Genomic DNA, 27,644 nt, shown 5'->3' on the forward strand with positions numbered 1-27,644 from the left:
CCACAAGAATAAGATGGAGACACAAGAAAATGCAGATGCTGGAATCTGGAGCAACAATCTGCTGGAGGAACTCAGCAGGTCAAGCAGCATCTGTGGGAGGAAAGGAATTATCTATGTTTCAGGTGGAAACCCTGCATCAGGACTCAGAAGATTATGATGCACGAGATCCACAGCAACTTGGCAGATTGGATTCAAAATTAGCTTGGCAATAGGAGACAGACAGTAGTGATGGAGGGGTGTTATTCTGATTGGAGGTCTGTGATCAGTGGTGTTCCACAGGGACTGATGTTGGGACTTCTGTTGTTTGTGATATATATGAATGATGGATGAAAATATAGATGGGTGGGTTAGTAAGTTTGCAGATGGACAAAAATTGTTGGATTTGTGAATAGTGAAGAAGGTTGTCAAAGGATAAAGCAGGATATAGATCAGTTACAGATATGGCGGAGAAATGGCAGATGGAGTTCAATCTGGACATGAGGTGTTGCACTTTGGGAGGTCAAATGCAAGGGGAACGTACACAGTAAATGACAGGACCCTTAATAGCATTTATGCACAGAGGGATCTTGGAGTCCAAGTCCATAGTTTCCTGAAAGTGGCAACACAAGTAGATAGGATCGTAAAGAAGGCGTATGGCATGCTTGCCTACTTTTGTTGGGGCATTGAGTATAAGAGTCAGGAAGTCATGTTGCAGCTGTATAAAACTTTGGTTGGGCCACATTTGGAATATTGTGTGCTGTTTCGGTCTCCCCATTATAGGAAGGATGTTGAGGTTTTGAAGATGGTGCAGAAGAGGTTCACCAGGATGCTGCTTGGATTAGAGAGTATCAGCTATAAGGAGAGGTTCAACAGATTTGGAATGTTTTCTCTAGAGCAGAGGCTGAGGGGTGACCTGATAGGAGCTTATAAATTTATGAGAGGCACATTAGGGTAGTCAGAGTCTCTTTCCCAGGATAGAAATGTCAAACACTAGAGGGCATAGCTTTAAGGTGAGCGGGAGAAAGGTTAGGAGAGATGTGCAGGGAATTTTTTTTTTGAAAACAGTGGTAGGTGCCTGTAGGTGTCAGTGGTAGTGGTGGAAGCAGGCACGATAATGGTATTTAAGAGGCATTTAGACAGACACCAGCATGAAGGGGATGGAAGGATATGGATCATGTTCAGGCAGATAGGTTTAATTTCATTTGCCATCAGACACTGTGGGCTGAAGGGTCTGTTCCTGTGCTGTACTGTTCTATGTTCAATGTTTAGAGATATATTCAGCACGATGTCAGCACTTACCAGGAAAAACATCCTTTGCTGGAGCCCTTTTCTTGTAAGTTTATAGAGACAGCCTTCGCGAATGAAGTCCTGAGGAAACACAATTTATAACTAGATCACCCACTGTGCATTACTCAATGACCTATTGGCAGATAGGCTTCACGGTGGAGCTTGATAGTTGCCTTCTTCACCATCCACATGTGAACATTGAGAAGACGCAAGGATCTCTGTTTGTCTGGTCTCATTTCCCTGGTGTCAGCCTGCTTTAGGTGGTTCCAAGTTCAGCTCTTACTCCAGAGATCAGAAGAATAGATTGGTAGTAAGTGGCAACTCAGTTTAATGCTCCACCTGAAGGGTGTCACCTCTGACAGTGCAGTATTGAGGGAGTGCTGCACTATCAAAGGTGACACTCTTCACGTGAAGCATTAAACTGAGTTGCCATTTGCCCTCGCAGATGGTACCACTTGAAGAACAGCAATCAAGCTCTTCCCAGGATCTTGGCCAATATTTAACCCTCAGTCAATATCATTAGAAAGATAAATCTGAGCAGGTGGATATAGAAATTGCTCGTAGTTGTAAGAATAATAGGGTTGTATTAGTGGGAGATTTTAATTTCTGGACTATCCAGAGTGTTAAAGGCCTGGACTGGGTGGAATTTGTGAAATGTGTCCAGGGAAGTTTCCCGAGTCTATATATTGAGGACCCTACTCAGGACGATGCAATACTGGAACTCCTCTTTAGGAACAAGGTCAGAATCAGGTTTATTATCACTGACATATGCCATGAAATTTGTTGTTTTGTGGCAGCAGTACAGTGCAAGACATGAAAATTACTATAAGTTACAAAGATAAATAGTGCAAAAGAGGAATAACGAGTTAATGTTCATGGACCGTTCAGAAATCCGATGGCAGAGGAGAAGAAGCTGTTCCTGAAACATTGAGTGTGGGTCTTCAGGCTACTGTACCTCCTCTCCAATGGTAGCAACAGGAAGAGCGCATGTCCCAGATGGTGAGGGTCCTTAATGATGGCAAGTAGTGGAAGTGGCAGTCAGGGAGCACTTTGGCTCTAGTGACCATAATTCTGTTAGTTTTAAGATGTGACAGAAAAGGATAGGACAGATCCATGGGTTAGGGTTCTAAACTGGAGCAGGGCTAATTTTGGGGAATGAGGCAGGATCTAGCAGAGGTCGATTGGGTGAACCTGTTTGAAGGAAAAGGAATGAATAGCAAGTGAAAAGCTTTTAAGAGTGTGATATTGAGACCAGAACCAGCATGTTCCTATTAGGATGAAAGGTAATCCTGGCAAGTTTAGGGAACCTTGGGTGACGAGGAATGTTAAGGCTCTAGTCAAGAAAAAGGAAGCATACATTGGGTTTAGGAGGTCAGGGATGAGTGAATCCCTTGAGGACTATAAAAAGATTAAAAATACTCTTAAAAGGGAAATCAGGAGGATAAAGAGAGGATACGCGGTATATCTGGCAGGTAAGGTTAAGGAAAATCCCAAGAGGTTCTATAGCTATATAAAGAGTAAAAGGGTGGCTAGGGAGAGAGTAGGTCCCCTTAGAGATCAGCAGGGCCGCCTATGCCCCGAGCCGCAGGTGGGATTTTTAATGAATACTTCTGCTTGGTGCTTACGGAGGAAAAAATCATAGTTGCTCAAGAGAGAAGGGAAACTAGTGGAGATATTTTGGAGGAAAATAATATTACCAGGGAGGAGGTATTTGCAGCCTTACAGTGCATTAAGGTGGATAAATCCCCAGGGTCTGACCAAGTGCATCCTTGGACTTTGTGGGAGACCAGAGAAGAAATTGCAGAGGTCCTTGTAGAGATATTTGCTTCATCATTAGCCATTGGTGAAGTTCCAAAAGACTGGAAGGTGGCTAATGTTGTTCTGTTGTTTAAGAAGGGTAGCAAGGACAAGCCAGGGTACTACAGGCCGGTCAGCCTGACATCAGTGGTGGAGAAGTTACTGGAGGGGATTCTGAGGGACAGGATCTGCCAGCATTTGGATAGAGAGAGTCTGATTAGGAGGAGTCAGCATGGCTTTGTGCATGGGAAGTCATGCTTGATGAACCTGTTAGAGATTTTTTTTGAAGAGGATACCAAAAAGGTAGATGAGGGTAGGGCAGTGGATATTGTCTTTCGATAAGGTCTGCATGGTAGGCTGGTCTGGAAGGTTGGGTCCCATGGAATCCAAGGAGAGCTAGTTAAGTTGATTCAAAATTGACTCAGAGGTAGGAAGCAGTGGGTGGTGGTTGAAGGTTGTTTCTCAGAATGGAGACCAGTGACTAGTGGTGTGCTTGTTGGGATCCTTGTTATTCGTTATTTATATAAATGATTTGGAATGTAAATGCACGAGGTATTTATATAAGTTTGCAGATGACACAAAATTAGGAGATGTTGTTGATAGTGAAGGAGGTTATGGTTGACCACAAGAGGATCTTGATCAGTTAGGGAAGTGGACTGAGGAGTGACAAACGGATTTCAATACAGATAAATGTGAGGTGATGCATTTTGGAGTGTCAAACCAGCGCAGGTATGAATGGTATGGCACTAGGGAGTGTAATGGAACAGAGGGACCTAGAAGTACAAGATCAGATCAGATATCTTTATTAGTCACATGTACAGCAAAACACACAGTGAAATGCATCTTTTGCGTAGTGTTCTGGGGGCAGCCTGCAAGTGTCACCACACTTCTGGTGCTAACACAGCATACCCACAACTTCCTAACCTGTACATCTTTGGAATGTGGGAGGAAACCAGAGCACCCGGAGGAAACCCGTGCAGACACGGGGAGAACATATAAACTCATTACAGACAGCGATGGGAATTGAACCCGGGTCGCTGGTGCTGTAAAGCGTTATGTTAACCGCTACACTACTGTGTCTGTGGTGTCACAGATCGACAGGGTGGTGAAAAAGATGTTTAGCATGCTGACCTTCATCAGTCAGGGCACTGAGTATAGGAGCTGGGACATTATGTTTCAGTTGTATAAGTCGTTGGTGAGGCCACACCTGGAGTACAGTTTTGGTCACCCTGTTATAGGAAAGACATGATTAAACTGGAAAGAGTGCAGAAAAGATTAACGAGGATGTTTCCAGGACCAGAGGGCCTGAGTTATAGGGAGGGGTTGGCCAGGCTTGGTCTTTATTCCTTGGAATGTAGGAGAATGAGGGGCGACCTTACAGAAATATTTAAAATTATGAGAGGCATAGATAGGGTGGACAGTAACAGTCTTTTCCACCGGGTAGGGGTGTCCAAAACTAGGGGGCATAGATTTAGGGCGAGAGGGGAAAGATTTAAAAGGGACCTGAGGGCCAACCTTTTCCACACAGAGTGGTGAGTATATGGAATGAGCTGCAAGAGGAAGTGATTGAAGCAGGTACAATAGTATCATTTAAAAAGCACTTGGATGGTTACATGGAGGAGAGGGGTTTAGAGGGATATGGGCCGAATGCAGGAAATTGGGACTACCTGGGCAGGCACCGTGGTTGGCATGGACTCATTGGGCCAAAGAGCCTGTATCTGTGCTGTATTGCTCTGACTATGATCATTATCAAACTGCTGTTGGTGGGTTCCAGCTACTTGCAAATGAGCTGCCTCACTTCGTTTTACAACAGTGACTACACTTCCAAAGGTATTAAATTGGTGCATAGTTTCTTGCAAAGTTGTGAAGAATGCTATACAAATTGCAAGTTCCTTCTTTCTTTTGTCATCCCTAGAAAGGAGAAGGGGATGTCAATCACTTAGCCAAAAGGCAAGGCAATGAAAGAGTCATTCACCATTGACAGCGACAAGAGCATACTCTGCTGCTTGCCTCTACGTTCCAAAGTATGGAGCAATAACACACAAAAAATACTTCAATGCCAACTTCATCAAGAGAAAACTTGTTTTAATTTATGCCTAGGATCAGGAAAAAGAAGAGACAAGCATTCCACCTTCCCTGAACTTACCCTTCCTGGTAGAATCAGGTCGTCAATGCCGATAAGGTCCCGTTGCAGTTCCGTGAGCTTCTGAAAATTCTCCAGCCTGATTAAACTGCTGTGCAGCTGAGCACTCATCTCTTGGACCTCCTTCAGGGCATCTGCAGGGGAAATTTGGAAGCAGTGCATGTGAAACAGCAACTAAAACGTGTGCGGGATACAGATCCAAGTAATCAATACTCCCTAATTGACTGCAGCAGATGGTGAATGGGCAGGGGACATCACTGGGTGGACTCAATACACTACTATGTTTATGCACAAATGTTGGGAATGGCTTTTATGGAAGAATCATGTTGACAGCACTCTCAAATTTCAGCTATTCTGAGCAGTTTAACCCAATATGATTCCATTATTAAAAAGCTGGCTGGTTCTATATCCCAAAAGCACTGGTCAGAACCCTCCTTAATTCACAAACTATAAAAACAACTTCTGTGCTACCAAAGAGTGTCAGCCTTGTACCAATGGAGTCCAAATTCCTTCTAATCTGCATTTGGGTGACTGGGCAAGAAGCATGTATGACAGCTTCAAAGGCACAGATAAGGTCCACTGAACAGGAGAATGGGCAAGAGATGCTTTAAATGTATCCGAAACCACCACATGCAATTTCTGCATAGATGATTGGGGAAGAGTGTGTATGATGGCATCTAATGCACTGATACTGACCTCGGCAGTCTCCATAGTCTCGATGGTCAGGGTGATAGTGTTTGCAGAGTCTCTCCAAGATGAGCTTGTAGTGCATCAGCCTCTGAATTGGCTTCAGCAGGAATGTGTTCAGGGGAAGGTAACAAACCTTCTGCAGCTCAAACTCCTTGTAAACACCCTCCAGCTTCTTTGACCGTTTGGTAGCTTTCTCCAGTTCCGTGAGAACCTCGTCATGTTTCTGCAGGTAGCTGGTGAATTCCTGAGGTTAAGAACATGAACATTTTCCAAGTATTCTTCATTTTTAGTTGCTGTCAGACGTATTCACTGGAGACTTATGGTAAGAAGGAGCTTAAATCTTTGACATACATGGCCAGGAACAGAGTAAGAAGACTGATTTCCACAGCACTTCTAATTATTCAGTGGATGTTCATTGTTCATTATGGCAGTGAAACACAAACCAAGAAAGTTGAATCCTTTTGTGCCAAGTGGAGTAATCAATTACTATAAGTGACTACTGCCCGAAGCAGGGTTGATACAGGGAAGCTGGCCAGTGTCACTGCACCTGACTGACGACTGAGGTAACTTGTATCTGGGTGGTTGGCAAGTTCAGACCTGGCAGAAGCTCTTCAGTAATCATGGGCAGCTGCATGAAAATGGCTGCTGAGAAGGTCATCCCTCACACATTTAGGAGGAGGAGGAGGAGGTATACTTTGCCCTGCCCAGCCTTGACTCTGACTGTTTCCAGCACTGGGTAGAGTTACTGACAAACCCGAGTTCTGGGTAGACTTAGCTACAAGCAAGAAGCTGGATATAATTACTCACAAGGCTGAACACTAAAGGAAGGAAGGAAGGAAACATGTTAGGATCCTCCCAGCAAACTATATTTGCAAAGTTTGACCACATTTTCCAAATTAATGATGCAATGAAAAAGAAAATATTTCCTAACTCAACAATACAATCAAATTCAGGAAAGTGCAAACTTAATTATCCCATTTACAACCAGTATTGTACAATTTAGCAACGTTGCACAGATGACACCACAAGACGCCATCACTTATCACCTGCACTGGGGCACATGGACTCTCACAACACCAGCGCTGGGGAACATAGGAGGCACGTTTCATTTCTCTGGAACTGAAGAAAGGTATTCAACCCAAATGTAAACTCTGTTCCCTTGTCTACAGGTCGTGCCTGACCTGCTGAATATTTCCAGCATTTTCTTTTTGTTTTGTTCTGTTACTCTAGATTGACAGCAAAGGCAAAGAATTCCTTAGAAGTTGGGTTTGCTCAGATGGATTCTAAATCAATGTGAATGGACTAGTGGGTGGGGATCATATTGATGAATCCAGATAGATTGTGAACCTCATCACTATGGCGTTGTGTCCAGTGGATGATATCAGATATGACCATACATACATAGTTGCATCTGGGCATGTGACAATGAAATACAAGAGAAACAACACAGATATTAATAGAAGCATTAAACCCAGCTATCTAACCTCGTAAGACTTCCATTACATTAATGTTACTGTACCCTACCTTAAGAACACACATATTTCGAAGCATGATATCACCAATTCTTTGATAATCTCCTTTCACATGTGCATTGGATCGTCCTTCCCTGGGATGCAAACAAACACATGGTGAGTTTTGCCTACAGCGGTTGAGTCATCAAGTAGGCACTCCTCAGTCCAATCCCTCTTACCTTTATCGTCATTCTCTGTGGAGTTATGGGAATCTTGGATTAAGTCTTTCAGTACAAAACACTGTAATTATCTTTAAGACCTGGATAAGGTGCATTTAACTGTAGCTCAAGTGCTGCTATGAAGAGGCTTCCCTTTGTACTTAAAGTATAAAAGTAGAGTCACCTGTGGCCTGACCAGACGTCAGGAAAAACCAGAGATAGATTCCTTATTGGTCAGGCACAATCTCTGGATTTATCATCTTTGCTATTGTGAAGGTTATCACTGAAGAAGCCAATCCATCCAATTAACAAACAGCCTAAAAATGTTCCCATGGTAAGCCCATCCAACTGGGATTTTTAGGGAGATTACTTCAAATGTTGATTGTAGGAAGAATTTCTTCTTGGCCAGTCAGTCCTAGATATTATTACGTTGAACCTCTGACTCTCTCTACATCAGCTTTGGCTTATTTTTTTCATAACACTCCTACTTTACCTCTATGAGCTGAGTCTTAAATTGCCTTTGGTCAAGGCTGAAGAGTGTCAATATTTCCTCACCGTTTGTCCACCTATAGGGATCAGTCTTGCAGTCTTTAGCTTGTCTCTCAAGGGTACCCTTTAAGCTTTAACAGCTTATTTCATCATTGTTTGTTTTTAAACATCTGTGGCTTAGTATGCCAAGGTTAAAAATAAACACCACATTTTGTTTACAAATTCTACCCAACTCCTTTCTGTAGCTCATCGTATCCTGGATATTGAAATATGATTCCTTCACTAAACCTTCTCTAAATTTGGGCATCACTCCATTACTGGAGCCATTTGTTCCTTTGTCTCTTACTCTCTGCCATTTGTGCCTTGAAGTACTTTGCTTTGAAAGTGGACAGCAACACGGAATGATTTCTTTTTAATCTCCCTCTGCTGTATTCCTTGTGGTGAAAGTACTACCCAAGTATTGGTGGGTAGGGAGTTCCCAGACCTAGAGCCTATAATGACGAAGGAACGGCTACAAATCTCCAAGTCAGAGTGGTGTACAGTGAGGAAAATTGCAAGATATTGGGACTGTTCATCCTTGAATGAACACAACTGAAGGGCCAGCTTGCAGAGGTGAAAATATTGGCATCATTGAAAAGGTAAACCTTACACATGTGGAAAGAGCTAAATGTGCCAATACATAAAATCTGAGACTGATTTCCCCCAAAAGAACTTCTTCACACAATCAACACTTGAACAAATCTCCCTAGAAACCTGTGTTGGCGGCAGTTAACATGAAGGTGGATTTTCAGGGAGTTGTGTTCCCTGGTCCTTTTTGGTGGTAGAAGCCACAGGTATGGCAGGTGCTGTGGGAGTAGCCCAAAAGTGTAACTACAGTGCAGTTTGTAGATGGGGGGTATGAATGTTTACTGTAGTGGATGGGTTGTCAATCAAATGAGTTGTTTTGTCTTGGATGGTGTCGAACATCTTGAGTGCTGTTGGAGGTTTGCTCATCCAGGCTAGAGGAGAGAGTGTTCCACCACACTTCTGATGAAGAGACTGTAGATGCTGAAATCTAGAGCAACAAATATTCTGCGAGAAGAACTCAGCAGATCAAGCTGCATCTGTGGGGGTAAAGGAATTGTCGATGTCTCGGGTTGAAAACCTGCATTGGGACTAAGAGTGGAGAGGAGAGATGGCCAATATAAAGAGGAGAACGGGAGTAGTAAGAAAGGGTCACTCGCCACTCTCCTTCCCTTTATACCAGCCATCTCACCTCTCCACTCTCAGTCCTGATGCAAGGTTTCAACCCGAAATGTCAACAATTCCTTTTCTCCCACAGATGCAGCTTGACTCACTAAGTTCTTCCAGCAGATTGTTTGTTGCTCCACATTCCTGATGTGAGTTATAGATGGGGGAAAGGCCTTGGGGTGTTAGGAAATGAGTCACTCATTACCCAACTTCCTTTGTGATTTCATAGCTGATTTTTTTTCCAACCCCATACTCCTGCCTTCTCCTCATAACCCTTTACCCCCTTACTTATCAGCCCATGCCTGAATGTTGTCCAGGTCTGGATGCACGTGGGCATGGGCTGCTTCATTTGGTGAGGAGATGGAAAAATGGAATTAAACATTGTGCAATCATCAACAAATAGCCTCAATTCTGACCGGTGCATCGTCATCGGAGAAGAAGCGGACGTTCTTGGAGCTGTCTCCTCTCTTTAACTTAAAAGCCAACAACTGCAGACTCTGGAAATCTGAAATAAAAGCACGAAACGCTGGGGATAATCAGCAGGTTGGACAGTCATCACCCTGAAATATAAACCTCAGATGCAAGGCTTATATTTCAGGTCGACCACCTTTCATCAGAACTGGAAAAAGTTAGAAATCAGTCATGTTTTAAACTAAAGAGACGGTGATGGTGGCCGGGAAGAATAAAAGGGAATGTCTGCGATAGGATTAGGGGTAGAGTAGTGATGGTAGCGGCTGAGGGAGGGTGGTGAAGGACTTGTTAATCACAGTTGATGTTTCAATTGCAAGCATAAATAGAAAGAAATGAACAAGAACAAATGAGTGAGAGGAAATAAACACAAGTTTCAGGTACAGCATTTCATCTTTTGACTAGACACGTTACTAGTCAGTTCTGATGAATGGTCATTAACCTGTAATTTGAACCTTTTTCCTCTCTCCACAGATGCTGCCTGACCTGCTGATTATTTCCAGCATGTTTTCATTTCAAATTTCTAGCAACTACTATTTGCAGCTTCTCTCTCTCTCTCTTTCATTTCCTTCTACGTACACCCCCTCCAGCCTTCCCCACTCTCTCTCAGCCAGCACCACCGCATTGTGTCATTCAGTTTCTTGTGATCTCCACCCTGTCACAGGTGTTTCCTTTGTTTTGTCTTTGCAACATAAAATATGTTTAGTTTCTAACCTTTCCTAGCTTTGATGAAAGATCATCGTCCTTAAAATTTAGTTGTGTTTCTCTCTCCACAGAAGCTTCCTGACCTGATGAGTATTTCCAGCAGTTCCCATTTTTATTCCTTTCTCTTAAATCTTCCACCACTCTTCAAGAACAAACAGGACAGGAGATAGCTTCGATGTAACCCATTTTTTGTGGGGGGTTTTTTTAGCTGTTTGGTAATACATCTGGTTAGCATCTCAAATCTGGAGACGTCTGCTATTATTCTAGGGATGCCTGCTATTATTCCCGACATGCCATTCTGAATTCTTCATTGAGACATACCCAAAATACTCCTAAGATAAAAATACTTATCTTATGTGCTATTCCTCATTGTTTGAAATGAGTATGAACCTTCTGTGGAGTCAAGGGAGAGAATCAAAAGGATTAGATCCTTAAGGATTTCCAGGAAGCCGAAGACACATCAACATTGCTCATCGCTGCTGGAGTGAAGCAGCACCTACTTCTGGCAGGCCTGTTGTTCTGATCTGTCCAATCTAGCAGTACTTATTTTAATATACACATCATCCTCTAACCATAGTGGCAATATAAAAGCTATAGTTCAAGGAGGCAGTGTGAAGTAATATCTGAATCATTATAAAGCAGTCCCATGCACAAAGCGCACCAACATACTGTATGATGTCAGTAAGTGAAGCACAGAGACAGATCTGAAGCAAGTGTTGTTCGTGGGACAATCCTAACAGTTCTGTGACATGGGTACTGTCCAGCATCGTGCAACGTGCAGTCAGGAATGTGGCCGCATTAGAAACGTGGTCGCACTGGAATACAACAAGGACCAAAGGAACTCACCAAAGAGCCAGCCTCTGTTCAATTTCCTTCAGAAATCCCCGATGAAATTCATAAATAGGGTCAATATTGGAAAACAGCAGAGTCATTAACCCTTCTGGCATTGCATTCTCTTTGATAACAGCACTACGAAACCACTGGGAATGAGACACAAAGATGAGTATCAGTGCAGTGCCATTCGCAGTGGAGAAACACCCAAAATTAACAGAAGTATTCTGATGAGAACCAGGGAATCTGCCATTCACACAGAACTGAAAACGAAAAATGCTGGAAATACTCAGCAGATGAAGCAACATCTGGGGACAGAAACTCTTCATAGATATTACCAAGTATCTCTGGCACATTCTGCTTTTATTTCAGATTGCCAGCATCTGTAGTGTTTTGTTTTTAACTCTGCTGGGTGAGAGTTAAGTGTTAATGAACTTCCTGCCCTTCTTTAGAATCACGTCACAGCTTGCACAGTCCTGCAGTACTCCACACACAATGCATGGATTTTGAGCTGAATTCCCTGAAGTGAGGCACTATATAGAACATAGAATAGTACAGCACAGGAACAGGCCCCTCAGCCCACAATATCTGTGCTGACCATGACGCTAATCCAAACTAACCTCAGCTGCCTGCACATGGTCCATGTCCCTCCATTCCCAGCCTATTCACGTGCCTAAAAGGCTGTTAAATGTTGCTACTGTATCTGCTTCCACCACCTCCCTTGGCAGTCCGTTCCAGGCACCTGCCACACTCTGTGTAAAATAAAAAACACCTCATAAATCTCTTTAACTTTCCCCCTCTCACAATAAAGCTATGCTCTCTAGTATTTGACATTTACACCCTGGGGAAAAGACACCGACTATCTACGTCTCTCTTAATTTTATAAACTTTTATCAGGTCGCTCCTCAGCCTTCAGTGCTCCAGAGAAAACAATCCAAGTTTGTCCAACTTCTCTTTATAGCGAATACTCTCTAATCCAGGCAACATCCTGGTGAACCTCCTCTGCACCCTCTCCAAAGCCTTCATGTCTTTTCTGTAATGCGACAACCAGAACTGCACGTAATACTCCAAATATGGCCTAACCGAAATTTTATTCAGATGCAACACTACCTCCTGACTTTTATGCTCAACACCCTAACCCATGGAGGCAAGTATGACATAGACATTAGCACCATATCTACTCACGTTAGCTCCCTGAAAGTGGCATCGACTTGCACTCCAAGGTCCCTCTGTACTTCAATTCTCCTGAGGGTCCTCCCATTTGCTGCATACTTTCTCTTTAATCTGGGCAAACACCTCATGCTTGCCCAGATTAAACTCCATCTGCCATTTCTCCACCCACCTCCAATTGGTCTATATCCTCCTGTATGAAAAACATGATGATGGTGGAGGAACTCAGCAGGCCAGGCAGCATCCGTGGGGAAAAGCAGGCGGTCAATGTTTCGGGTCAGGACCCTTTTTCAGGACTGAAGATAGGAAAAGGGGAAGCTCAATATATATGAGGGAAAAGCAGAGCAGTGATAGGTGAACAAAAGAGGGGAGGCAGGGTGGGCACAAGGTGGTGATAAGTAGATACAGGTAAGAGATAGTGATAGGCAGGTGTGGGGGAGGAGGGGATGGGTCAAAGGCAAGTTGAGAAAGGAAAAAAAAGGTAGAAAAAAAGAGCTAATTTTCCCTCCTATATATGGATCCTGACCCAAAACATTGACCGCCTGCTTTTCTCCACGGATGCTGCCTGGACTGCTGAGTTCCTCCACCATCATCATGTTTTTCATCTGGATTCCAGCATCTGCGGTCCTTTGTTTCTCCTATATCCTGCTGTATCCTTTGACAAAATTCCCCATTATCCACAACTCCGCCAATTTTCATGTCGCCTGGAAACTTACTAATCAATACACCTACATTTTCATCCAAGTTATCTATATATACTGACCCCTACTCAGAATAGCACCCTTCCACCACTATCCTCTGTCTTCTATGGCCAAGCCAATTTTGAATGCAATCTACCAAGTCTCCATGGATCCTCATGCCTTAATCTCCTGGATCAGCCTACCATGAGGGATTTTGTTGAAAGTTTTACAAAAGCTTTACAACATCCACTTCCCTGCCCTTCTTAATCATCTTCATCACCTTCTCAAAAAACCCAAACAAGTTTATAAGACGTGACCTCTCCTGCACCGAGCCATGCGGACTACAAGTCTATGCTTTTCCAGATGTGAGTAGGTCCCACCCCTAAAAATCATCTCCAAAATTTTCCTACCATAGATGCAAGGCTCACCAGCCTTTCACTTCCTGATTTGCCTCTACGGCCCTTCTTAAACAAAACAACAACATTGGCTATTCTCCAGTCCTCTGGGACTTCACCTGTGGCTAAAGAAGATACAAAGATCTCTGTCAAAGCCCCAACAATTTCCTCTCTTAATAACCTGGGAAAGATCCTATCAGGCCCTGGGGACTTATCCATCCTAATGTTTGTCGAGAGTTCCAACACCTCCTCCTCACTATCAACATACCACCACCCCGCCCCCCCCCACCGATCCACTATCCTTCATGTCCTTCTCCTTGGTGAACACCAATGTGAATTACTCATTTAGTACCTCACCCACTTCCTCTGGCTCCAGGCATAAATTCCCTCCTTTGTCCATGACAGGTCCTAACCTCTCCCTAGCTACTCTTGTTTTTAATGCATGTATAAAATGTCTTGGGATTCTCTTTAATCCTACTCACCAAGGACCTTTCATGGCCACTTTTAGCCGTCCTGATTCCCTGTTTAAATTCTCTCCTGCTTGGAGACGAGAATGAGCTAAAGGGGCAGATGTTCTGAAATAGAGACAGCTGTTCTCATAAAGTTAAAGAGAGATACAGCACAGAAACAGGCCAGTCGGCCCACTAAGTCAATGCTGACCACGAAGCACCCATTTTTGCACTAATCCTGTTCTAATGCATTTTATTCTCCCTACACTACCATTATTCACAGAGATTCATAACTATAACAGCATGGAAACAGGCCCAACTCATCTATGCCAACCAAGATGCCTATCAACACTAATTCCATTTGCCTTTCTTTTGGCCTATATCCCTCTAAACTTTTCCTATCCACGAACTTGTCCAAATGTCTTTTAAACATTGTAATTGTACCGGTCTCTACTACTACTTCTGGAAGCTCGTACCATATACACACCACCTTCTGTGTGAAAAAGTTGCCCCTCAGGTCTCTTTTAAATCTTTCCCCTCTCACCTTAATCCTATGTTTTGGACTCCCTTACCTTCGGAAAAAGACCGTGACTATCTACCCTATCTCTGTGCCCCATAATTTTATAAATCTCTATAAGGTCACCCCTCAGCCTCCTTCAGTCCAGGGAAAGCAGTTCCAGCCTATCCAGTGTCTCCTCATAACTCAAGCTCTCCAGTCCCTGCAACATTCCTGTGCATCTTTTCTGCACCCTTTCAGGCCAACTTCCCCCTCCCAAATTTTACCACTCACCAATATACAAGGGGTTATAAACATATACCAACCCACACGTCTTTGGGACATGGAGGTAACCAGTGCACCCAGAGGAAAGTCACATGGTCATAGGGAGAACACGTAAACTCCACACAGACAGCGCCTGAGGTCAGGATTAAACCTGGGTCTCTGGAGCCGGGAGGGAACAGCTCCACTAGCTGCACCACTGTGTCACCCCTGTTCTGCTCAGAAGGTCAGTAGTCTAGTTTAGGCATATAACTAAACCAAGTTCCACTGCTTACTTCCCTTCCATGTCATTTAAAGCTCTAGCTCTACCTGCCAATCCCCAGGCTTATTTAGAATTTTAATGAGAGTGAAAGAAAAAGGAAAATACAACTACCATTGATTTTGCATCTTAAAATTACCTTTATCTCCTTTCCAATTCTAGTGAAGGGTTTCCAACCTAAAACGTTACACATAACACGGACAAAGCAGCATAATGGTCTTCTAAATGCCACTTTAAGTCAGTTGGTCTCCCCCGTCAGAGATATTCCCTTTTTTCTAATCCACCCCTCCCATAAATACTTTACTAAAAACTAAGTTGCTTTTTTCTCTTTCCCAGTTATTAACTGTTTCTCTCTTCATAGCTGCTGCCTGACCTGTTGAGTGTTTCCAGCATTTTTTTTATTTCAGATTTCCAACATCTGCAAAATTTTGATTTTCACTGAATTTGCATTAAACTAGCAATTTAAATATCAAAAAATCTTTTAAGATATTTGCTTAAATACTTTCATTCCACATTTAAACACCTTCTGGTTCAATAAGTGACTTTTATATAATAAAAATAAAACTCAAAGGGGTAGATTTGGACTTTGTGTCACAATAGGAATGCTGTCGTTACAAGGCCTTAGTTACACTGCTGCAGACCATTATACAAGCATCCCGATGTTGTGCAGCAAATTAAAGCCCAAAAACTGATCCAGACCCAATTCCAGCAAGCTAAAATGCAGCAGTCAAGATTATTTGGGTCCTTGCAGATTTACAAATAGTTTAATGTTTAACTTTGGAAGACCTCTTCTACCCTCACCAAAACTGATCACAGCCCATACTGTGCAGTCTTCTGACATAAAATACAATCAAAAGTGACCCACATTAATTCACAGAGTTGACAGCTCCTAAGCCTGGGGTTTGGACCTTGCTGGCTACCAAGGCCACTTGGGGTCAAAACCAAGGCAACACTGAGCCCAGGAACAGGCCAGAAGAACGGGTGTGATCCAAGGGGAACTGGCCAACTGGGTCATAAGTAGGTCAGACCCATAAACAAAGCATCAAGATGCAAGAGGATTATCATCCTCTTCAGAAATTAGTGATAGAGACCACAGAATTACTTCAGAAATTAGCGATAGAGACTACAGAATTCCCTCACCACAGTGATGACTTCCAAATCCTTCATATAGGTCCTCTCTGTAGTCAGGATTTCCTTTGCAATAAAAAATGCCTTATCAGCTGGATAACGCTGCATTAAAAAAAATCAGACATTAAAGATGGGCTATGGATACAGAACAAGGGGTGTGGAGGGGATCCGAGGATGAATTTTTTCACCCAGTTGGAAGTCTAGTGGGTCTGAAGGCAGAGACTCTCACAACATTTAAGTATCTAGACAAGCGCTTGAATTGCTGGGAAATCATCAAGTCAACATGGCAATCTCAACATAAACTTGAGTCAGCACTCAAATCATCATAGTCAGCAGTATGGAAGTTATTAGAGAGAGCAGAGATTATTCAAAGATAGAATGATTTTGATCAGGGAAGATCCTGCATAAACAATTAGAATGAATTTTTCACACTAGGCATCTGGTTGGTACATACCTACTTATTACCACAGTAAAAGAGCCCATTCAGCCTCTAGGTCCATGCACAGCAACCCTATCATTTCTATACCTCCCCTTCCTATTTCCCTGTACCCCATCAACTCTCCTTTTGAGTCAGTTTACCATTAACCTACACAGAGGGGCAATTTACAGTGGTCATCTAACCTATCAACCTGCATATTTATGGGTTATGGGAAGAAAGTGGAGCATTCAGAGGAACCCATGTGGTCACAGGGACAATGTCCATATAGACGGTACCCAAAGTTGGGATCGAAACCAGATCACTGGAACTGAGGCAGCAGCTCAATTAACTGCGCCACCATGTGGTCACTGTTCTTCACATTGCTCCTATGTAGTTGATTTACTAGATGGAAATATCTTCTCTCTCATTTTGTCTTCTCATTTTGTCTTCTCATTTCTAAATATTCCCTGTTCTCTCTAATGCAGAGAAAGAGATTTGTCTCAAACTTTGGGGCTTGCGGTACCTTTAAATCTCCTCTCTGAACAACCTACAGGGATCTGAAACACTCTATGATAGATGCAACTTTTTGCTTAACATGCTCTGCAGGCCAATAATGAATCAGTCACACAGCACAAGCATCTTCCAAATAATAAGCATGCAAAACAGTCCCCAATCTCACCTTTCGACGGTCTTCTTCTTCATCATCTGCCCTCGTACTGCCGACATCGCTGAGGATCGGGCTTTGCAATGGAGATGGAGTCTGAAGGGGCAAATTCAGATTGGACATCTGGGATCCAGGAACCAACACATTGAGGGTGCTCCTTGTAGCAAGAGAGGATAGCTGAAGACTGTCAACCAAACCACCTGAAACAGAGTGAAAACAAAAATAAAATAGGACATCTTAGAGACACTGAATATAAAGGAGCTGCTAACTTATACAATGGGGAGTTAGTTGTACAAGTTTCAGAGATTGAGGATGTCCCCCAGGTTAAAATCTACTCTGCCGGTACAACTCCAAGATATCTTTATTAGTCATATGTACATCGAAACACACAGTGAAATGCATCTTTTTTTGCGTAGTATTCTAGGGGCAGCCCGTAAGTGTCGCCACACTTCCGGCACCAACATAGCATGCCCACAACCTCCTAACCCATACATCTTTTGGAATGTGGGAGGAAACCGGAGCACGCAGAGGAAACCCATGCAGACACGAGGAGAACGTACAAACTCCTTACAGACAGTGGCCAGAATTGAACCCAGGTCGCTGGCACTGTAACAGCAATGATTACCAGATTTTAGGGAATGTCACAACCAAGCACACCATTTCAAAGCACATTGAATTGAAAAGGCTACTCACCTCAATGAAACTCACCTTGTCTAAAGTCTACTCTCCCTTCCATATTCTAAGCAGCTCCAAAGTTTTGCCTCTAATAGTCTTCTCTGGTAGCTTGGTTACAAATATTTTATCTCATAGAATCGCACAGCACAGAAATGGGCCACTTCAGCCTAATTCACCAATGCCAACTGTGATGTCTATTTATGCTAATCACATTTTCTCCCATTAGGCCCATATTGCTCTATGCCTTTCCTATCTGAGTACTTGTCCAAATACCTTTTAAACATAATTGTATCTGCCTCTACCACCTCCTCTGGCAGCTTGTTCCAGAGAACCAGCACCTTGTGTGGAAAAACTTACCCCTCAGATCTCCTTTAAATTTCTCCCCTCTCATCTTAAACCTGTGCCCTCTAGTTCTAGACTCCTCTGTCCTGGGAAAAAGCCTATTTATCCTATCCTTTATAAACTTTGTGGGTTGCCCCCAGAACGCTCTACGCAAAAGATATATTTCACTGTGTTTCGATATACATGTGACTAATAAAGATATCTTATTTTATCTTATCTATCCGTCACTAATTTTCATTCACATTCCTGGATCCTGCTTTTCTAATGTATTCTAAATTGATAATCAAATGTTGATGCTATACTGATGAGGTCATGGCTTCTTCCTTGGATAAATGAGGTGGTACTTATTCTTCAGACTCAGAACCAAGGGGAGATATAGCATGGAACAGGCCATTCAACCCAGAGTCTGTGTCAACCATCATGAACCCATTTACACTAATCCTACATTTATCCCCATTTTTTTAAAAAATATACTCCCACGTACTCTTCAGATCCCCATAGATTCTCCTCTCACCTGTGTACTAGGGGTAATTTACAGAGGCCAAGTAATCTACTACCCTGCAAGTTTTTGGAATGTGGGAGGAAACCAAATATGCAAACTCCACACAGAAGTTGGGATTGAACACTGGTCTCTGGTACTCTGAGGCAACAGCTCTGCAAACTGCGCCAATGTGCCACCCTTGTCTCTCATCTTAATGTGCTTCCTTCAGTTTTCAAAACACATAACCTATGTGTTTACTTTCTGCATGCCGTTGTCTATGGACTTCTCTGATCTTGGGGAGAAAATGTAACACCCCATGATAAAACGACAGGGACTGTGAAAGGCAAATCACAACATTAACATTAAAACTCCTGATGTAGTGCAATCTTTTGGCATGACAGACCAAAAACAAAAGGAGAATCTTGGCATGTGAATTTTTCATAGGAAATGTCAACAGAACAATTTTCAATTGATTGGATGAACCAAGCAAGAATTTTTTGATGTTATATCCTATCCCCACACAATTCGGTGTCATCATTTAAACAATCCCACAAAATGTGGAACCAGATTTGACTTGCATAGAGTCCTTTCCCAACATCCAAGATATCTTGTGGTCAATCCAATTCTACCTTCCCTGCAGCATATTGGACTTGCTGTACGATCCCAGACTTTTTGCCAAGGTCTACGATTCCACTACTCACAGGATTTTCACTTCCGTTGATCTCTGAGCCAATGCCAGTTGGCTATTCCTAATTTGTCATGCCATAATTTAGTATGCGCATAAGCCAGCCACGCATCCTGGTCTTCACACAAGCAATACTCCAAGTGCGCCTTAAGTTGTCCCGTCTCTTCAATACTCCAGCTACATCTTCACTGCCCCCATGCAGCCAGGTTCTCTGCTCACAGTCCTCACCATCCCACATCAATACTCTGTCCACAGACACCATCAGATCCTTATTCTAAACTTGCCAATTCACAAACTAAGGCACAGCAGACTCAAGCCACCTCCCAAGCTCACACCCCAAAATACCCGCTACTTCACCCTATAGCATTTCCAAGCCCTCAAACCCAGGGTTATCACACTCAGGTCATCAACACCTCACCCCTACTGCCATTACCCCATAGAGCCTTCCTAAAACCAACTACCCTCTATTTCTTCCCTGAATAGCAATACCTCCAGTGTTTTACAAATGCTTGCCCACAAGGTCGATCATTTAAAAAATAATCCAGAAAAGGCCTCATCTTGGGCAGTCTATTAACTTGCAGACTGCTGCATTCTGGTGTTCATGGGGGCAATGCCTTAGGAGCAACCAGGAGGAACCATGGCAGCAACTGAAAACAAAGCCACCACAGCCCGAGTAATTCAAATTCCAGCCTACTTCTCCCAAACGGAGCCTCAGACTCACAGAACTTAAAGCCCTGTAAGTAATTGTTCTGGGCAAAAATGAGTCATGGGTTTTAATTTTAGCTCACATGCAGCTGTTTTTTCTGTTACTGATTTCATTGCTGCACAGTTGGCAGTGTTTTCATTGCTGACGTGTTGACAGTCTATTTTTAATCAACTTCAATAGTAGCTCAATTCAGATATTTGCAAAATTTAGACTGGTAAATTATGATTTGTTGCTGTTTAATAAATGAGGCATTCTGGTTTGAAATAAACTTGTCTATAAATATGTAGATATGTACATAAATATGTATTGAACTGAACTTGCTTTTACATTAGAGAACACTTTTTTTTGGGTAGGAGAGGTTATCTAATGATCCTTGATTTATTTCCTATGGCAATATAAACAGAGAAAGAATTATCTCCCTACAGACCATCTCCTTAATGCCTCAGCACTCATCTTCCGTTTGCTTTCTTTTCCTAGTAATGCTTCTTGTCGATAAGTCTTTTTCATGAGTTCCTTCTTAACTCTTTCCTTCACAGAGCACATTTTCTTAATATGTGGCCAGTTCTGCAAAATACGTATTCTTTTCCTGTTGTATTCATCTGCTCAAATATATGATTGAAGGCGACAGATTATGAGGCAAATATGCATTGAGAGAAGAATTTGTTGACAATAGATGGTGTGTTCCCTCTAAACAATAGGAAGGTGTGTGGTGGGTCTCAAAACAAGTCAGTCTCAAAATGAAGTGGCAGCTGTTTGAATCTAGGTTGAGACTAATTTTCATTTAAGGGATTAAGAACCTTTGAAATTCTAAGGGTTGTGTACACTGTCAGAGTACATGCAAGATAAACCAATATGAATGAGTTGAACATCAGTGAAAATCAAGGGACATGAGAATTGTAAGGTGAAATTGAAGGTAAATATTTATTGAAGCTTTAATGGCCTACTTGAACTTCTATTTCTTTCATTCTTTTATTACCACAGAATAAGCACAGAGTTGTCCCACCATGGCTTGTAGGTGCTGAAGTGATTGAAGACCCATGCAGTACCAGGAACATTCAAGCTCAATAGCATCCAACTGTCTGAGACCCCTCTCAGTTAGTGAGCTTTGAGTTATCCAATCAACAAGTCAAATACTTTCACCGATGAGCAATATTCCTATGATGAACTGTGATGCAAAGTTTGATTTCATATAAATACTTTATGAAAGAAAATGAGCAGAGGTTAAATAAGTAATGAATGAAACTTGGAACCACCCAAACATTGGAACTGTTCTAGTAATTAAAATGAAGGAAATGGAAACACAGATGGCTTGTGTGCATTTGGGAACATTGTGGGGTAATAGTCTATAGTAGCAGAACTTCAAGGGCATCAGCACTGTGATATCAGTCTCCAGCAGCTGCTCCCCTAGGAAACTTATACTCAGATGCCACTTGAATTTGTTGTCTGCAACTAGCTGGTGTGAAAAATGGTAATGCATCGAAAGGCTTAACATCGTGGGGAGTAAATCCACCCTATATACAGCACCGCAAGTCAGGATGAAGCACAACATATGCAGTTCTTCATGTGTGCTGGTTATTGTGCCATTGGAAATCAAAGGCTACATTATTAAATTCTACTGATGTGCACTTTAACAACAGAAAATGCTGGTAATGTGTGGAGAGAAAAACAGAGTTATTGTTCATCAGAACCAGAAAAGAAAAATAAGTTAGCTTTAAGTTGCAGAGGGTGGGGAAGGTATGGATAGGTCAAGAGAATATTTCTGATATAGCAACCCTGACCTCACCCTGGAAATTAATTTATGACTGTCTACAGCTGATGAGGGAAGCTATTGAGCAAACCTAAACAAAGGAACACAAGCTACAAAATGCACGGCTATAGGAAATACAGGTCAGGCAGGGCTAACAGAGAGAGAAAAACTGAACCACTATCACAGATGGACGGCCCACAACAGAACTGGTCAGTTTGATATAAACCGTGACTTGGGCAAAGTTGTAGAATTTAATAGAATCCTTAAGGTTTTAAAGCATCCAGATGGAAGAGGAGGTGCTGTTCCTCAAACTTACAAATACTACCAGAAAATGCTGAAAATACTCAGGTCAGGCAGCAACTGTGGAGAGAGAAACAATTACTGTTTCAGATCCAGGACCCTTCATGAGTAACAGGTTCTGATGGTGGGCTTTGGACCTGAAATATTAACTGTTTCTCTCTCCAATCCAGAGTCTCCAGCTTTGTGTGTTTTTATTTCCAGTTTCCAGGATATGCAGTTTTTTTGGATCAAGTTTATGTTGAGCCTTGTTATAAAAGTGCAGGAGTAAGAAAGGGAATTAAAGGGGCAGTGAACAGGGGGATCAGTTTTGCCCCTGCAGACTGAACACAGGTGCTCCACAAACCAGTCTCCCAATCTACATTTGGTTCTCCAGTGTAGAGGAGACCACACTGTGAGCACCATATGTAGTACACGAGATCAGGAGTGCATCTGAATCACTGCCTCACCTGTTTAGGTCCTTGGGCAGTGGAAAGAGATTAAAAGGTGCTTTCAACAATGCACACTCAATAGTGATACTTAACTGTGCTTCTGAAGATGGAGGGGCCTGCCAAATACTTCCAGAAGCCTCTATTTTGCTTATCACTGTATTTTGGTCCTACAGAAATTCTTCCATGTCCATTTTTTAAGATTTAACAGCTTACTTAATGAAAAAAAATGTCAAAGATTCAATGTTGTCATCCTTTTTACCCGTTTCCTACTCTTAAGTTTAAGAAATCTTTGTTTGTCCTCCCCCCCCCCTCACTTTGTTTTGCAATTTTCTAACAAAAGCAGTACAGTTAACTTCATACTTAATGGACAGCACTTCAATCCCTAGCACAAGTCTCTGATCATACACCTCACACTTCCCAATCCACCCATCACTTAATGCTTAATTTCCAGTCTAAATCTATTCCTATTGGGCTCAGAAAATTTCCAATGAACGAACTGGCAATTTCACTTGGTTCCTGTGTCATCAGCTTGAGCTTCGTGAAGTCAGGAGATAAATAGAGGGGCTCAAAAGAGTACATCAAATCCAATAACCTGCTCCCTGATTCAGCATTTCAATCCCACTCATCTGTGCTGAACAATATTCATTTTGATTCAATATTTGAATATTTAAAGTTTAGCAACATGTCCTTTCATGTTTCATTATCTGCACATTCTGAAACCCTGCAGGGTTTACTTGCATCAGTCCAAAGCTTTCAGTTCTGTTCTGCCCTTGAAAAGACACCTGCACAGTAAAGATTTCAAAAGACAGGATGTGCTTTTAATGTTCTGCCCAGCAATTTTATTTCTTTTCAGTGCTGCAGTTATTGTCCAAATGTTCCTAAATCTGCTATTGGGGTCTAAACTTGTATTAAAAACAGCTGGACAGGTCACACTCTGCTTAATTCTCAATTTACTGTTGAACAGCTCAATAGAAGCACCCAAAAGAAAAAACCTAAACGTCCAAAAGTTGAATAAACCGGTTTTCAGTTACCATATGTCACTTTTTAAACTGAGGAAAAAATTAATGACTCAATGTGCATCTTTGGCAGATAAGTACTGATCAAATGCATTCCCATTCCAAAAAACACAAATCCAAGAATATTTTTCTAAGGAATCAGGGGCAATGAATCAGTTCTTCCCTCAAAGCCTGTTGGTAAAGTGTACAGTGATATCATGGGCTCTGTGGCCTGTATTCCATTGGTTGTGGTTCTGGGCACTTCAGTTCTTGATGTGAAATACAAGGAACAACCTCTGTAAAATGCCACCTTGTTTAAAGGTCAGCAGGCCAAGTTCACATGGAAAGAATGAGGAAAGTTCTGATCCCTTGTAAGAACCATGCAGGAGGAGCTCGAAAGGGAGAAGATTTGGAAAGGGGAAATGAACATGATTTCTGGAAGTATCTACGCAGCATAACAACTGCAACAGGCTATCAAAAAGTCAGTCTATTAAAGAATGGGGTATATATACACAGCAGTAAAAATATGCTTCTGGCTGACTTTTCAGAAGCTTTAATTGGGCCTTAAGTGCCATTTAGAATTTCATTATATTCAACTACTTAAATCATTGGGACTAATTCACTCAAACTACTGTACACCGAGGGTGGCAGTGGCACAGTTGGTAGAGCAGCTGCTACCCTTCTCAGGTGATCCAGGTTCCATCCTTATCTCCGGTGCTGTCTATGTTCAGTTTGCATGTTCTCCCTGCAACTGCGCAGGTCTTCTCTTGGTGCTCCAGTTTATACCCACATCCCAAAAATGTGCTGGTTGATAGATTTTGGCCACTAAGTTGTCACTAGTGTTTAGATGAGTGGTAGGATTTGGGGGGAGGGTGGGAGTGTGGGGAGAATAAAATGGATTGGGTATAAAAATGGGTATGTGATGGTCAGCACATACTGTGAACTTGTTTCTTTGCTGCATCTAACTGTGACAAAAAGCCAAATTAGAAAAAAATTCTCTAAGGCAGGAATGTTTGTACTGGAAATTATACAAATCATACTGAAAAGAAACATAGACCAAGCATCTAAACAAGCCTTGTGGGTCATTTAAAGTATGCATCATTCCACTATACTTCCTTTACAAATTTTCCATCAGAACAAAAACTTGAGGAAATAGTTTTTAAGAACTTGATAGCATCCTTTGCTTCCTATCTCACAAGAAAACAAAAGCCCTGCTACCAAGAAACTTTAAACTGTTACACACATGGTTCCACCTTCAACACATCATTGCCATTTTCACATTGACAAAGGCAAAAGTACAATTACATAGCAATGGTCTTAAGTACTTGTTCGCTTGAATGGCAAAGTACAATTAATCAGCCCCAATGCAACCTTTTAGAAAAAGGACAACCCTGCATAAAAGCAATATACTTTATTGAAAAGATAGTCTTGCCCTCAGTCCCAACCTGTACAATATGATAGCGTGTTTGAGAGGTTTTGTAACACTATAGTGACCAATATGTACTAAAGCATCAGTAAACATGCTCAAATTGTTAAAACAGGCCCTAGATTCACTGAACGAGCTCAGACATGATGGACACTCAGCATTGCCTAATTAGCAAGTTCCTGGGTAGTGTTGAATTTTTAACCCAAATCACAGAAGTAATCCTTTAGAGCACGTCTTCCCAGCAAAACAAAAACTGACACAAAAATGTTCTTCACTTAATTAAGGAATGTGTGGAAGTGTTTAAGGGGAAAAAAAGGCACTTTATGTTTCTGATATAAATGAGATGCAGATGGGTGACATGCAAGTGTATAATTTACAATGAAAATAAATAAGCACTTCCTCACCATATAGTCCTTATGCCAAATCTACTACATCTTAGGCAGAAGTTAATCTTCATCCACGTTGGTAGTTCACAGCAGTATTGAAAACAAAAACCTTGGAGCTCCAGTCAGCAGCCAAAGTTTGCAACAGACTGAAAAATAAAATGCTGGGACTAAGAAATGGAACACTTTCCTGAAAATGGAAGGTCGAAAGGATAAAAGGGCAAGACAAACTCTTGTACAAGATTAACTTGCAAAGCAGGAGTAAAAGCAACGAGAATTTTATTGTTCATTTATGAGATCTAGATACTGCTGGCAAGGTCCACAACGATCCTCGAGATGGTGATGGTGGTGTGCCTTCTTGAACTGAAAGGAAAATTTGGGAGAACATTGACTGCACTGCTCAGATTCTTCCATACAAAAAAAAGATCCTAGTGGAGTTTGTTGACTGGGAGGTCAATTAGCAGTTTCTTTCAGCTGAGATGAGCCCCTATATGGCTCACTAATACTCCCAGGATAATCCTGCTGTAATTCTGTAGAATCGCTGTAGTAACTTTCCACTATACACTAAGTCAATACAACCATCTTTATTGTGTCTCAAGTTTAGGTTGAGCATTTCTTGCTGGTGAAAATCCAAGAACAGAAGCAAAAATTTGCTTCAGAGCTCTCAGTGGAGAAACACAAGGACGTTCATGAAGTCAGCAATTTCCATGAAAAACACTTGGATTTCCTCTTCTCTCTGCCTTCACAAAAAAAAAGTTAGGCTTTGAACTTTATTGTGACATTTGATAGTTGATGACAACATTGGACATCAGCCTGCTGAACAGCAAACAAAAGCCATCTTCAAACCACTGTACAGCAGCCTGCCCCACTCTTCACTTTGTTCTACTGTATGTGTAGCTCCTTGTGTCGCGGGCAACTGACTGCAGAGATCAAATTACCTGCCCTTGGAACACTGATCTTTAACCATCTTAATGTGTATGCAACTTCCTCTACAAAATATTTTGAGCAGGGGCAAGAGATGAACTATTTCCTTTTTTTAAAAAGTAGATATTTTGTATTAGTAACCCATAAAAATGTATACATACATTTTCTTGCAGCATAAATCTTCCCAACAGACAAAATTATGAATCGTACCCAAGCCCAGCCAAAATTCAATGGCTACCTTTGAATGTCTGGTACATTGCAGCTCCAACTATCGCACATAGTTAACCTAGACCATTAACCACTTTACTACAACTTGTGACAAAACTGGTGGTGATGAGGGTGGAAATAGAAACATTTTAAAAAAGTAAATTCCTAAACATTACTATCTCAATGCTGTCAATGGAAAATACAATAAAACTGACACACTAGTCATACTGATGGCCTCTGATTCAGATTTGAAATATGCAGTTTTCCAACTTCTTATAACCAAGATAGTTTAGATTTTTCCTCCTCCGAGCATGCAGTGAAAAGAAAAACAGGGTGACATGATAGCAAAGTCAAAACTAGAAAATAACCACACACAACTTAAATTATCAAATTTACAAATATATTTGAGTCTTAATGTTTGCAAGCCTGGATTTGTGCTATTGCTCAATCCTAAGATCCTGTTCTCAGTATGACACACATGACCACTTGCTGCTAAACATTTCATTGAATCATACAACATGGAAACAGGTCATTCAGCACAACTAGTCCATGCACCCTTCTGTATTAACCCTATCACCCAGTACTTGGCCCATAGCCCTCTGTGCATAAGCAATTCAAGTGCTCATCTAGACACTTCTTAAATGCTGCCAATGACAGCTTCCACCACTCTCTCAGGCAGTGTATTCCAAGTGTTTATCACGCTCTGGGTGAAGGTGATCCCCCTCATATCTCCTCTGAATCTCTCCTCACTTACCCTAAACCAATGTCCTCTAGCTTTGTCTCTCTGATTATGGAGAAAAGTTTCCTACAGTCTACCCTATCTATAACCCTCAATTTTATGTACTTCAATCATGAACCCCTCTTAACCTCCTATGGTCTAAGACCATAATGAAGACCAGTATCCCATATGCCTTCATAACCATGTTATCTACCTCCATTGCCACCCACGGACATGCACCGAGGTCCCTCTGTTCCTCAGTACTCCAAACCCGACCATTCATGGTGTTGAAGCCTCATTAATGTTCCTAAAATGCATCACCTCACATTTGTCTGGATTAAACTCCATCTGCCAGTTTTAGCCCACTTCACCGGCACAACAATATCTCTCTACAGCCT

General features: G+C 42.0%; 1 protein-coding gene across 4 annotated transcripts in view; it reads right to left on the reverse strand.

The window, feature by feature from the left end:
- farp2 (FERM, RhoGEF and pleckstrin domain protein 2) overlaps positions 1-27,644 on the reverse strand; it is a 167,207-nt gene that overhangs the window by 52,926 nt on the left and 86,637 nt on the right. For all 4 annotated transcript variants that reach the window (XR_007956466.1, XM_052017603.1, XM_052017602.1 and 1 more), the window contains exons 14-20: positions 17,245-17,429; positions 16,160-16,249; positions 11,304-11,437; positions 7,421-7,502; positions 5,903-6,140; positions 5,210-5,340; positions 1,279-1,347 (exon numbers count right to left, since the gene is read on the reverse strand). Coding sequence is in view for 3 of the 4 variants with exons in the window: in XM_052017603.1 (XP_051873563.1) it covers positions 1,279-1,347; positions 5,210-5,340; positions 5,903-6,140; positions 7,421-7,502; positions 11,304-11,437; positions 16,160-16,249; positions 17,245-17,429 (929 nt within the window). In the remaining variant the exon portion in view is untranslated. The remainder of the gene's footprint in view (positions 1-1,278; positions 1,348-5,209; positions 5,341-5,902; positions 6,141-7,420; positions 7,503-11,303; positions 11,438-16,159; positions 16,250-17,244; positions 17,430-27,644) is intronic.

Source organism: Pristis pectinata, chromosome 6 (genome assembly GCF_009764475.1).
Source record: "Pristis pectinata isolate sPriPec2 chromosome 6, sPriPec2.1.pri, whole genome shotgun sequence".
In the NCBI taxonomy this organism is placed as follows: Eukaryota; Metazoa; Chordata; class Chondrichthyes; order Rhinopristiformes; family Pristidae; genus Pristis; species Pristis pectinata.